The sequence below is a fragment of the Coregonus clupeaformis genome, unplaced genomic scaffold (assembly GCF_020615455.1).
Source record: "Coregonus clupeaformis isolate EN_2021a unplaced genomic scaffold, ASM2061545v1 scaf5072, whole genome shotgun sequence".
Classification (NCBI taxonomy): domain Eukaryota; kingdom Metazoa; phylum Chordata; class Actinopteri; order Salmoniformes; family Salmonidae; genus Coregonus; species Coregonus clupeaformis.
The window spans coordinates 2,214-16,171 of record NW_025538526.1 but is presented as its reverse complement, the minus strand read 5'-3'; the positions used below and the strand labels follow the sequence as shown (position 1 = coordinate 16,171).

The 13,958-nt window shown below is 45.0% G+C and overlaps 1 protein-coding gene across 1 annotated transcript; it reads right to left on the bottom strand.

The window, feature by feature from the left end:
• Positions 1-1,776: 1,776 nt before the first annotated feature.
• Positions 1,777-11,420, bottom strand: LOC121565563 (breast cancer anti-estrogen resistance protein 3 homolog). Its single transcript, XM_045220702.1, has 14 exons — positions 11,285-11,420; positions 10,157-10,300; positions 9,872-10,052; positions 9,394-9,520; positions 8,988-9,073; positions 8,722-8,844; positions 7,533-7,686; positions 5,482-5,656; positions 4,512-4,673; positions 4,268-4,383; positions 3,878-4,049; positions 2,931-3,042; positions 2,610-2,792; positions 1,777-1,970 (listed from the first exon to the last, which is right to left on the bottom strand). The coding sequence occupies exons 1-14, from the start codon at positions 11,378-11,380 to the stop codon at positions 1,777-1,779; spliced, it is 2,025 nt and encodes a 674-aa protein (XP_045076637.1). The 5' UTR covers positions 11,381-11,420.
• Between the last annotated feature and the right edge of the window lie 2,538 nt (positions 11,421-13,958).

The window sequence follows — 13,958 nt, the reverse complement described above, 5'->3', positions numbered from 1 at the left end:
TTATGGCCAAACAGTTCTATTGTTGTTTCATCAGACCAGAGGACATTTCTCCAAAAAGTACGATCTTTGTCCCCATGTGCAGTTGCAAACCGTAGTCTTGTTTTTTTATGCCGGTTTTGGAGCAGTGGCTTCTTCCTTGCTGAGCGGCCTTTCAGGTTATGTCGATATAGATACTTTTGTACCTGTTTCCTCCAGCATCTTCACAAGGTCCTTTGCTGTTGTTCTGGGATTGATTTGCACTTTTCGCACCAAAGTACATTCATCTCTAGGAGACAGAACGCGTCTCATTCCTGAGTGGAATGACGGCTGCGTGGTCCCATGGTGTTTATACTTGCGTACTATTGTTTGTACAGATGAACCTGGTACCTTCAGGCGTTTGGAAATTGCTCCCAAGGATGAACCAGACTTGTGGAGGTCTAAAAAAAAATTCTGAGGTCTTGGCTGATTTCTTTTGATTTTCCCATGATGTCAAGCAAAGAGGCACTGAGTTTGAAGGTAGGCCTTGAAATACATCCACAGGTACACCTCCAATTGACTCAAATGATGTCAATTAGCCTATCAGATGCTTCTAAAGCCATGACATAATTTTCTGGAATTTTCCAAGCTGTATGTAAACTTCTGACCCACTGGAATTGTGATACAGTGAATTATAAGTGAAATAATCTGTCTGTAAACAATTGTTGGAAAAATTACTTGTGTCATGCACAAAGTAGATGTCCAAACCGACTTGCCAAAACTATAGTTTGTTAACAAGAAATTTGTGGAGTGGTTGAAAAACTAGTTTTAATGACTCCAACCTAAGTGCATGTAAACTTCCGACTTCAACTGTAGGTAATAGGGTGCTATTTGGGATACACAGCAGCGTCCGTCGACCCTCCAGGACTAGTTTGACCTTAGATCTCCCTGGTATAATGGAACTGGACTCGTCACTCGCTGCTTCTCAATGTTTTATGGAGTAGATATAAATATATATTATTATATGATCACATTTTAAAACAACTTATGTGTTGACCTCTAAGTACCTGTGAACCTTTTTGATTTGAAAAAAAAATTTAAAAAAAGTGATGTGAAAAATTTGATGTTTGTTTCATTTTGTTGTGCGTTGTCTTTTTTTTTACGGACCAAAGTTGACACAGTGATGTTTAAATCATTTATATCATTTTATCTCTTTACAAATATAATCTAAATAGAAAACATGTTAAAACTCAGACCTTTCCAGTGATATCCCCTTTAAAAAAAAATAATAAAAAAATAAAAAAATATCACAGACACCTAGATGGTTGAGAATAAAGTTGTCTGAAATGAACACAGAACATGTTAACAGGTAAACTCTGCAGGTCAACATTTTGACATGCCAGTACCAACAACCAGTAGACCCACATCACACACCTTGTCTGTGTCCTTTCGTAGCACCCTATTCCCTATATAGTGCACTACTTTCAACCAGAGCCCTGGTCAAAAGTAGTGTACTTTATAGTGAATAGGGTGCAATTTGGGAGGTAGACCTTGGCCAGGTTTATTTGGGTAAACCAACCCATCCACACCTGCTAGGTACGGAACCCACGGGCGTCGACCACGGCAACACCCAGACAACTCCCAGGACCGCCCCAGGGTCATATTCATTAAGGCACCAAACTGACTGAAACAGGGAGGGATTACCTGAACTTTCTTTTGCTGCAAAACGCTTCAGTACGGTGCGAACTAATGAATACGACCCAGGTAAACAGGTTGCAACGTTGAGCCCTTCTGAATGCAGCACAGGTCACAGTATAGAGGTTAAGGGTAAGAGGTCAGAGTTCGGGGGAACCCCTCGGTGGGTTCCAGTTTGTGGGAGAGCACGGTGAGGATCTTGTCAAACTTGTGGTAGCGTTCCTCCCTGTCTGCCTCCGCTCCAGTCTGTCCCCAGAACAGCCTTAGGGCAAACTCTGTCCTGAAACACTCCAGCAGCTCTGGGATTGGCTCCCAGTCACCTGACGGGACAGAGTGACTCAGGATGGTTATTAGGTGGGACGAATGTGATTGATTTGGTGGTTTGGATGTGTGCCTGTGTGTTTTCTATAATGTGTGTTTTTTATAGTGTGTGTTTTCTATAATGTGTGTTTTTTATAGTGTGTGTTTTCTATAATGTGTGTTTTTTATAGTGTGTGTTTTCTATAATGTGTTTTTTATCGTGTGTGTTTTCTATAATGTGTGTTTTTTATCGTGTGTGTGTGTTCTATAGTGTGTGTGTTCTATAGTGTGTTTTCCATAATGTGTGTGTTCTACAGTGTGTGTGTTCTATAGTGTGTGTTTGCTTGTGTGTGTGTGTGTTCTATAGTGTGTGTGTTCTATAGTGTGTGTGTTCTATAGTGTGTTTTCCATAATGTGTGTGTTCTACAGTGTGTGTGTTCTATAGTGTGTGTTTGCTTGTGTGTGTGTGTGTGTGTTCTATAGTGTGTGTGTTCTATAGTGTGTGTGTTCTACAGTGTGTGTGTTCTATAGTGTGTGTGTTCTACAGTGTGTGTGTGTTCTACAGTGTGTGTGTGTGTGTGTGTGTGTGTTCCATAGTGTGTGTGTTCTATAGTGTGTGTTTGCTTGTGTGTGTGTGTTCTACAGTGTGTGTGTGTTACCTGTGAGCAGGCTGTGTGCGTGCTCCTGGTACTGTGGGGCGTGTAGCGCAGCGTTGCGTGCTGCCTGCAGGGTGTTGTATAATAACTGACAGCCTCTCTCAGTGTGTTCTCCCTCCTCTCCCTCCATCAGCCTCAGGAGGGGAACCAGGTAGGGCACAGCCAGGGGACCCTGCACCACAGAGTCTACACACACATCACACACACATTACACACACAACAGACCCATATTAAACACACACACACACACACACACAATTACACACACATTACACACACAACAGACACATATTAAACACACACACACACACACACCTTCCTCACCATCTCCGTCATTCAGAGCCTTCATGAAGGGTTTGAGGTTCTTCTCAAACATCCCAGCGCTCTCTGTGTGGTTCCTCCTCAACGCTCTCCATGTCCTCTCCAGATGAACGACCTACACACACAGGACGGACGTGCACGCACACTTTAGTGACCTTGACTCGTATCTAGGGTCTCTTTAGCGACCTTGACTCGTATCTAGGGTCTCTTTAGCGACCTTGACTCGTATCTAGGGTCTCTTTAGCGACCTTGACTCGTATCTAGGGTCTCTTTAGCGACCTTGACTCGTATCTAGGGTCTCTTTAGCGACCTTGACTCGTATCTAGGGTCTCTTTAGCGACCTTGACGTGTATCTAGGGTCTCTTTAGCGACCTTGACTCGTATCTAGGGTCTCTTTAGCGACCTTGACTCGTATCTAGGGTCTCTTTAGTGACCTTGACGCGTATCTAGGGTCTCTTTAGCGACCTTGACTCGTATCTAGGGTCTCTTTAGCGACCTTGACGCGTATCTAGGGTCTCTGTAGCGACCTTGACTCGTATCTAGGGTCTCTTTAGCGACCTTGACGCGTATCTAGGGTCTCTGTAGCGACCTTGACTCGTATCTAGGGTCTCTTTAGCGACCTTGACTCGTATCTAGGGTCTCTTTAGCGACCTTGACTCGTATCTAGGGTCTCTTTAGCGACCTTGACTCGTATCTAGGGTCTCTTTAGTGACCTTGACTCGTATCTAGGGTCTCTGTAGCGACCTTGACTCGTATCTAGGGTCTCTTTAGCGACCTTGATGCGTATCTAGGGTCTCTTTAGTGACCTTGACTCGTATCTAGGGTCTCTTTAGTGACCTTGACTCGTATCTAGGGTCTCTTTAGTGACCTTGACTCGTATCTAGGGTCTCTTTAGCGACCTTGACTCGTATCTAGGGTCTTTTAAACAAAGCATAGTGTGTGTGTATTACCTGAGGCATCTCCAGAGCCTTCATGACGGCTGAGAATGCGTAGAGGTTGTGGGCGTGGTCTCTCAGGGCCTGGGCCAATAGGATGACTTTATGCAACACCGTGGCCCTCTGACCCACTGTCCCTGTACAGCCCAGGATATCTATGGCAACGCCCAGGGCTAGCAGGTGGTGCCTGACGCATACAGAAACACAGTTAGATGTTCATATTTGAGGCAGGTGTGTGTGTGTGTGTGTGTGTGTGTGTGTGTGTGTGTGTGTGTGTGTGTGTGTGTGTGTGTGTGTGTGTGTGTGTGTGTGTGTGTGTGTGTGTGTGTGTGTGTGTGTGTGTGTGTGTGTGTGTGTGTGTGTGTGTGTATGTGTGTATGTGTGTATGTGTGTATGTGTGTGTACCTCTCCAGCAGGTCCCGTCTGAGCTGTTGTCCGTGAGACAGGGTGACCAGCTCCAGACCTGAGCCAACTCCCATCATCCTCCTCTGGTCCTCTGTCACACCCACGATACGAGCCACCTACACACAGACAGACAGTGTGTTTGTGTGTGAGAGAGAGAGAGTGTGTATGTGTGTGTTTATAGTGCATAGGTGTCTACGTGTGTGTGTGTGTGTGTGTGTGTGTGTGTTTATAACTATGTGTTTACCTGGCAGTCGACACTGAGAATGTGCAGAGCGGTTGTCATGGCGTTGGAGCGTGTGAACAGTTCTTTGAGCGCCAGCAGAACGGTGGGATCTAGAGGTCTGTTATTTTCTGGTAGCAGGAGGGACTCAAACTGGTCCAGTCTGAAACACGACACCGTCTCCACCTGGTAACATGTTAATAACACGTTACTTCTCAAACTGGTCCAGTCTGCAACACGACACCGTCTCCACCTGGTAACATGTTAATAACACGTTACTTCTCAAACTGGTCCAGTCTGAAACACGACACCGTCTCCACCTGGTAACATGTTAATAACACGTTACTTCTCAAACTGGTCCAGTCTGAAACACGACACCATCTCCACCTGGTAACATGTTAATAACACGTTACTTCTCAAACTGGTCCAGTCTGAAACACGACACCATCTCCACCTGGTAACATGCTAATAACACGTTACTTCTCAAACTGGTCCAGTCTGCAACACGACACCGTCTCCACCTGGTAACATGTTAATAACACGTTACTTCTCAAACTGGTCCAGTCTGCAACACGACACCGTCTCCACCTGGTAACATGTTAATAACACGTTACTTCTCAAACTGGTCCAGTCTGAAACACGACACCATCTCCATCTGGTAACATGTTATTAATATATTGATAACATGCTAATAACACGTTACTTCTCAAACTGGTCCAGTCTGAAACACGACACCGTCTCCACCTGGTAACAGCCTGGTAGTAACATGTCTGTATAACTACTACATATGGTTTGTTATTGTGTGGTAGCAGGATTAGATTACATTACATTAGATTAGAGTTCATAGTCTGTTATTCACCCAAATGTAGTCAAACTGAGCTAAAAAACATCAACTACATCAAAGACATCACAATGTTGTTCAATAAACATGAATAGAATCCCCTACATCACAATGTTGTTCATTGTAAATCAAATTAAATAAACAACAACGAACCTGCGGCCTCTGAAAGTGTGAATCCTCCTCCTCCTCCTGGGCCTGTCCGTCAAACGGTAACCCAGGCAACTCCCCGCTTTTCTGTGCCTCCAGGAAGTTGAAGGATGTCTCGGTGAGACGGGCTCTGCTCTGCCACTTCTCCTCAGCACGCAGCCTGTCCACGTGGCCACGCTTTCTGACAGGAAACACACATTAACAGACGTATATATACAGGTCCATAATGACACTCTTGAGGAAGATGAGCAGAAAACACTGTATCCAATAAATAATACAGATACTGAGCTATATTGCTCAACATTTTTTAAACAATTATATTCCTTTATACTAGTACAATTGCTCAGATAAATAGCTTTTGTTTAACAAATAATAAAAAATAATAAAAAGATAGGGGTCAACATTATTGGCACCCCTGTTTTAAGTACTCTAGCGCCCTCATCTTGTGAGGATAACGTCACTGAGCCTTTTTCTAAAATGTTTTATGAGATGGGACAACACATTGGGAGGGATCTTAGACCATTCCTCCATGCAGAATCTTTCCAGGTCCTTCATATACTTTGTCTGCGCTTATGGACTGCTGCTTCCTCAAATCAAACCACAGGTTTTCAATGGGGTTCAAGGCGGAGACTGAGATGGCCATTGCAAAATGTTGATTTTGTGGTTAATTAACCATTTCCTTGTGGATTTTGATTAGTGCTTGGGATTAATTTGCTGGAAGATCCACTTGCGGCCAAATGTAGGCCTCCTGCCAGAGGCAACCAGGTTTTGGGGGTAAAATGGATTTGGCTTGGATTTGGCTTCACACCAATCACGTCACATCAAGCAAAGCGTAATTGACAGAAATAAACTTGAATTGTTGCTTCTCGTTGTGTTGTTATCCTCTGGTGGCTAGCTAGCTAAAAGTGTCCCTTTCCTAAATTAGCCATGGATGGAGATAGGGATTTGGACTTGTGGTCTTCCTTAATTCTCCGTACTGGCCAATGATTATAACGGCGATTCTGATCCAACCATAAATTCACACATTGTGCCTCTGGTCTGAGAGATGGAAGTTCAATATGTAGCTAGATGTAGACGGCTTACGTTGGACTGGTCTAAATAGTTTTTGCCATCTTTTAGTTGTCACTGTATTAAACTAAGCATAGGTGATTTGATGATGTTGAAATGTTGAAGTTGAAATGGTGCTGGAATAGTGGAGGGAGGCAGCTTTTCTTTGTGACTTGCGGTAACTCTCTGTAGTTCTAAATCAATAGCTGTTTAGTAGTCCAAAAATGTCCGAAATATTAACTTGATTGATCACGTACATTTTTGTTACATGCAATAATGCTTTATGGACTTCACCAGACAGAGGTTGCTCTCCGGTTTTGGGATGAAACAAAGGTGTGGTTGAATTTATTCTGCCACTGTGTCTTCTTATTGTCCCGGCCTTTAGGCCTATATATCACGGTGGCAAGGCATATGAACTAACAGGTTATAGAGCAAACAACGCAATTATCACAACACATACTGTAGGTTGTAATATGGCATTTATTTTCTCCAGGCATGGCTTCCCCAGTGATTTTACCCATGCACCGTTACTGAGTATACCGTTTGAAGTGACTGAAATGTATCAGAAAGTTATTGGGAAGTTCAGAAGATTACCAGGCTATAATTTGCTATGATCTTATGTGTAGGAAAGAACATGATCATTGATGATGTTCTTTTTTCCCCCCAGTCTGAATTAGTGCCTGGTCTTCTCCACTCTGTTCTAATGAGGCTTGTGGGCATCGTAGAAGGAAACGTGTTCCTGAACGTCTTATCTTTCAGCGATGGGGTCATAATATTTCGTAGCTTAAACCATTCAAAAGATAGAGCTACATTTGTAGGAAGAAAACAGAAACCATCTGATTATTACAACCGCATCTAACGGCTACCGGAAGTTACTGACGTAACCCTGGTTATATGAACCAAGCACCATTTTTTACATTTTATTTCAGAGTTTCTCTCTCGACCCCATTTTCAAAATCAGTCGCGACCCCTAGTTTGGGAAAAGCTGTAGACCAATGGTTTCTTCTTACTTTGATTCAGGCACCTGGATGACCAGCTCGTCATAGGGGTCGTCACAGTGACGGTTGGGAGGAGTCCCGGGGAAGAGGACGGAGACTCTGAAAGGTTTGGGCGGGGCTCGGGGGTGCAGCTGTCCGTCAGAACCTCGCTGCGTCACACCTCCACCTGGGGACCACAGGGGGGTTACAGAAAGGGTGTGTGTGTGTTACCTGGGTGTGAAGGCCGTGTGTGTTACCTGTGTGTGTGTGTGTGTGTGGTGTGTTACCTGGGTGTGTGTGTGTGTGTGTGGTGTGTTACCTGGGTGTGTGTGTGTGTGTGTGGTGTGTTACCTGGGTGTGAGGGCCGTGTGTGTTACCTGTGTGTGTGTGTGTGTGTGTGTGTGTGTGTGTGTGTGTGTGTGTGTGTGTGTGGTGTGTTACCTGGGTGTGAGGGCCGTGTGTGTTACCTGTGTGTGTGTGTGTGTGTGTGTGTGTGTGTGTGTGTGTGTGTGTGGTGTGTTACCTGGGTGTGAGGGCCGTGTGTGTTACCTGTGTGTGTGTGTGTGTGTGTGTGTGTGTGTGTGTGTGGTGTGTGTTACCTGGGTGTGAGGGCTGTGTGTGTGTGTGGGTGTGTGTGTGTGTGTGTGTGTGTGTGTGGTGTGTTACCTGGGTGTGTGTGTGTGTGTGGTGTGTTACCTGGGTGTGTGTGTGTGTGGTGTGTTACCTGGGTGTGAGGGCTGTGTGTGTGTGTGGGTGTGTGTGTGTGTGTGTGTGTGTGTGGTGTGTTACCTGGGTGTGTGTGTGTGTGGTGTGTTACCTGTGTGTGTGGTGTGTGGTGTGTTACCTGGGTGTGTGTGTGTGTGTGGTGTGTTACCTGGGTGTGTGTGTGTGTGTGGTGTGTTACCTGGGTGTGTGTGTGTGTGTGGTGTGTTACCTGGGTGTGTGTGGTGTGTGGTGTGTTACCTGGGTGTGTGTGTGTGTGTGGTGTGTTACCTGGGTGTGTGTGTGTGTGTGGTGTGTTACCTGGGTGTGTGTGTGTGTGTGTGGTGTGTTACCTGGGTGTGTGTGTGTGTGTGGTGTGTTACCTGGGTGTGTGTGTGTGTGTGGTGTGTTACCTGGGTGTGTGTGTGTGTGTGGTGTGTTACCTGGGTGTGAGGGCTGTGTGTGTGGTGTGTTACCTGGGTGTGTGTGTGTGTGTGTGTGTGTGTGTGTGGTGTGTTACCTGGGTGTGAGGGCTGTGTGTGTCTGAGGGCTGAGGGGCTGAGCAGGGGTTCGCTACCCGTTCGGAACACTGGGGAAATGGGGGCGGGGCTTACAGCCTCTGATTGACAGCTATGAGGCGCACCTGGAGGGAGAGGAGAGAGAGAGAGGTGTGTGTGTGTTACCTGAGCAGAGGTGGGAATGAGTGTGTGTGTGTGTGTATCTGTGTGTGTGTATCTGTGTGTGTGTGTTTGTGTATCTGTGTGTGTGTGTGTATGTGTATGTTACCTGTGCGTAGGTTGCTTTCGGACTGTGCTGATTGGATCGAGGGTCTTCTGCCCAGATTCTCCAGGTTGGCTGGCTGACTCCCACTCCTGAGAAACACACACGCACACACACACATACACACACACACACACACACACACACACACACACACACTGTAACTATACCAAACACAACACAAAACAGTATCTTTGAGTGTGTAGTTTTCTGTGTGTGTGTGTGTGTGTGTGTGTGTGTGTGTGTGTATGTATGTGTGTGTGTGTGTGTGTGTGTGTGTGTATATGTCTGTGTGTGTGTATGTGTGAATTTGTAAGTCGCTCTGGATAAGAGCGTCTGCTAAATGATGTAAATGTAAATGTGTGTGTATGTGTATGTGTGTGTGTGTGTGTGTGTATGTGTGTAAAGCCACCTGAGCAGTGTGTTAGTGACATGTAGTGTGTCCATGTGTGATGAGTTGAAGCTGAGTCTCTTGCTGCGGTCTGGCCGTAATTCCACGCCCACCCTCTGGAGGGCGCTGTTGCTGGAGCTGCTGCTGTCTAGAGGGGGAAGAAAATCATATCTACGCCTGAGTTGGTGAGACGCAAGCCTCCGGGAACACAGCACTTAATAATGTAGCTCCACACCGTTTGTCGTTCCGGCGCAGTTCATTCATTAATAACCAATGTTTTGACAGACCGACAGTGTGTGGTCCAGTGGTTTAGTGCCGCGGACTGTCGGCAAACATGTACAGTTTAGGTTACCAGAGTCTGCGTGGGTTCGAACACAACCCACTGCCTCTCTGAGGAATAAACTCCTCTACTTTTCCTGCACCTCAATGGAATAAAACAAATATTTCAACACATAGACTGCGACAGTGTGTTCTATCTACGTCATCTGTAGGTTCTTACGGGTCCGCTCTGCCTGGCGCTCACTGATGACACGTATAGGCAGGGTGCGTGTGATTGGGTGAAAGACCACGGCGCCAGAGGCCTGGGAGACGGGATGCCGTCCACCCACGTGGAAACGCACCAGGGCGGGAATGTTGTCGAAACGATCCCCTTCAAACTGGAACAGCTCGCGGGAATAACCCTGGAGGACACACATCATGATAACACACGCAGATGGACACACGTCAAACCAGTCCCCCTCAAACTGAAACAGAACAGCACACACACACAAACACATACACACACCTTCTTGGGCCGAAGGACCACCCTAATGATCTTGAAGTGCATGGGTTCGTCCTTCCAATAGCAACTCAGGACATAGTCACCGGAGGAGGAGCCTGAGTCACGAACCAGGAAGTCACCATCTCTCTCCAGCAGAGCCTCTGCCCCCTAGAGAGAGAGAGAGAGAGAGAGATAGTGTGAGAGAGAGAATGTGAGAGAGTGTGTACCTCCTGTGTATAGGTCCATGGGACCAGGTGTGTGTGTACCTCTCTGTGTATAGGTCTATGGTACCCGGTGTGTGTGTACCTCTCTGTGTATAGGTCCATGGTACCAGGTGTGTGTGTACCTCCTGTGTATAGGTCCATGGTACCAGGTGTGTGTGCACCTCTCTGTGTATAGGTCCATGGGACCAGGTGTGTGTGTACCTCTCTGTGTATAGGTCCATGGTACCAGGTGTGTGTGTACCTCTCTGTGTATAGGTCCATGGGACCAGGTGTGTGTGTACCTCTCTGTGTATAGGTCCATGGTACCAGGTGTGTGTGCACCTCTCTGTGTATAGGTCCATGGGACCAGGTGTGTGTGTACCTCCTGTGTATAGGTCCATGGTACCAGGTGTGTGTGTACCTCTCTGTGTATAGGTCCATGGGACCAGGTGTGTGTGTACCTCTCTGTGTATAGGTCCATGGTACCAGGTGTGTGTGTGCACCTTTCTGTGTATAGGTCCATGGTACCAGGTGTGTGTGCACCTCTCTGTGTATAGGTCCATGGTACCAGGTGTGTGTGTACCTCCTGTGTATTGGTCCATGGTACCAGGTGTGTGTGTACCTCCTGTGTATTGGTCTATGGTACCAGGTGTGTGTGTGTACCTCCTGTGTATTGGTCTATGGTACCAGGTGTGTGTGTGTACCTCCTGTGTATTGGTCTATGGTACCAGGTGTGTGTGTACCTCTCTGTGTATAGGTCCATGGTACCAGGTGTGTGTGTGTGTACCTCCTGTGTATTGGTCCATGGTACCAGGTGTGTGTGTGTACCTCCTGTGTATTGGTCTATGGTACCAGGTGTGTGTGTACCTCTCTGTGTATAGGTCCATGGTACCAGGTGTGTGTGTACCTCTCTGTGTATAGGTCCATGGTACCAGGTGTGTGTGTTTACCTCTCTGTGTATAGGTCCATGGTACCAGGCGTGACTCCTCAGGTCATCAGCAGACAGCTTCAGTTCCTCCTCCAACTCCTTCTTCAGAGAGTCCATCTCCCTGCTACCTCCAAACACCTATACAACATTACAACAACCTTAGACTAAAATCCATCCCCCTGCGACCCCCAAACACCTATACAACGTTACAACAACATTACAACAACCTTAGACTAAAATCCATCCCCCTGCGACCCCCCCAAACACCTATACAACGTTACAACAACGTTACAACAACATTATAACAACCTTAAACTGACATCCATCTCCCTGCGACCCCCACACCCCTGCACAACATTACAGCAAGAATAACCTTACTGCAACTTTAAACAAATGGTATTACATTACTGAAAAACATTGAATTAACTGAAACTTTACTGAAATAAACAGGCTTGCAAACATAATGTTTTGGTGAGTGTTGTTTCAGGGCGTGTGTGTGTGTGTGTGTGTGTGTGTCTGTGTGTGTGTGTGTCTGTGTGTCTGTGTGAGTGTGTGTGTGTGTGTGTGTCTGTGTCTGTGTCTGTGTGTGTGTGTGTGTGTGTGTGTGTGTGTGTGTGTGTGTGTGTGTGTGTGTACTCGTTTTGGTGACATATGAAGACAATTTTATGACAACTCACCTTCAATGTCAGGACGCTCGGAAATATGAGGACATTTTTGGAGTCCTCATTTTTCCGAGCTCACTACAGTGTTCTAGACGACCATAGAATGCCCCTAAACCAAAAATCTGAAAAGTCTTAAAATGTCACAATTTCATGATTTGAAGTGTGTGTGTGTGTTTACGCTTTTTGCTCACCTGTGAATACGCCACCTAGTGGTCAGTTTTGGAACATTAACACACTTTAAACACACTTTAGTCACGTGACACACTTTAGTCACGTGACACACTTTAGCTACGTGACATTTCCTGATTTTGTTTGAGCACACTTTCCAACTATTCAAGATAGATTTACTTGAATACACATAATACATGTCATCATAGTCAACTATAACTAAGCTTTGGATAAAAGCGTCTGCTAAATGGCATATTATTTATTTATTATCATAAAATCCCCCTAAATCCCTCAAATAAAAACGTAATTTAGCATCAATTAGCCAGATAAGCTAATGTTAGCAAATTAGCTGAAAGGAATGAAAAGGACTTTTGCCACATGGAAAATTCAGAACTGGAAGAAGTGCAAGAGAAATGAAGGTAATACATTTATTTTTCTTCATTTACAACTAAAGAGATAGTTATTATCTAAGCTGTTCTTACATTTAAGTGTTCTTGACCACAAATGTTACTTAGCACTATCATGTTTTTGTAGAGTTTACAGTACTATACTTTTATAACAGTATTTATCTTTGAAGGTGTTAAGATTGCTTACTGTGCTTACTGTGAAAAGATTGCTATTGTGATTGCAGTTGCATAAGGTTTGCACTGATCGGTTAGCCTAATAAGCTAACCGGATACTGCATTAGTAAGAACATGAGCACGATATGACTAAAGGCAGACTAATACCATTTGATATATCCTTATTCGATTAAAATCAAGTATTAGTCTTTTCTGTATTTGTCTCGCTGACTTTTTGTCATCCAATGTAGATGTTTTCTAGTTGAGGAGCACATGGGCAATTGAAGAGCATGTCAAAACGAAGAGCCAGACTTAGTCCTGAGGCTGAGGCTATTCATTTTATTATTTCTGGAAGTGACAAGCCTTGTATAAAGTCAAATGGATCAATGACTATAAAGGTATGTTATACACACACGATACACTTATTGGGTTATGCCATATTGGGATGTCATTTGAAACACATTCAAGTCTTACACAAGTGAAAAAATCACTGCGTACCGCTGCATTAGACACATACGGCTTTAACATCCAATTTCAGAAGTTATGTTGTGATTCTTTTGCAAGCAGTTGGGGGATGGGGAAAAAGATTCAAGATTTATGAACTACACCTCCCAACTTCTATTAGAATGTGTGATATTGGTGGTAATTTCCTTGGCCAGTCGGCAGACCGTTCGCGCTATGTGTGCAAGCCGGTAATGTGATTTAAATTCAAAAAATGTTTTTAACATTTGATCATAACAACCCCATCAATAAACGGAATGTAGAAGCATTTAAATGATGATGTACAATACATGTGAATGATGCGTATCAGCGCGTAGAACAAATACGGCACCATTCAAGTTAACAGCGAAAATGCACCGCCGAGTAGGCCTACCGACAGAGAATCATGTTCCCAACACGATTGGGTGCGTAATCCCAGCCTGTGTGATTTGGGACTTTTTTGTGTACGCTAATGTCCTTAAATACAAAGTCTGCAATAAAGCGGTCTAAAGCGGGGAGTCAAAGGCAGACTCAGCGGTGCAAGTCACTGCAGGTCTAGCGGTGATAACTGCTGGAACCTTACCTGGGATCACATCTCTTTTTGCCCCGCTTTAACGCCATTGTTTCGGCTTTTCCGTTTTCAGCTGTAGATCTGTCATTAAATCCAACATAAAATACGTCTCCTCGTGATTTTCATAGTTTTCAGACCAAATTTATTTTTAATGTTGACACCTTTTTGGGTCCTTACCAGTTTGCACCCCTGCAATGGATCTTTCCCCTAAATATTAACTCATACACATTGATAAGCAGGCTAAATGGGTCTGA

Coding starts and splice junctions, on each gene's coding strand:
- LOC121565563 (XM_045220702.1), bottom strand. CDS start 11,380: ATGGACTCTCTGAAGAAGGAGTTGGAGGAGGAACTGAAGCTGTCTGCT. Junction 8,845..8,987: donor CGAAAGCAACCTACGCACAG/GTAACATACACA, acceptor CTCTCCCTCCAG/GTGCGCCTCATAGCTGTCAA. Junction 4,674..5,481: donor CACACTTTCAGAGGCCGCAG/GTTCGTTGTTGT, acceptor ACATGTTACCAG/GTGGAGACGGTGTCGTGTTT.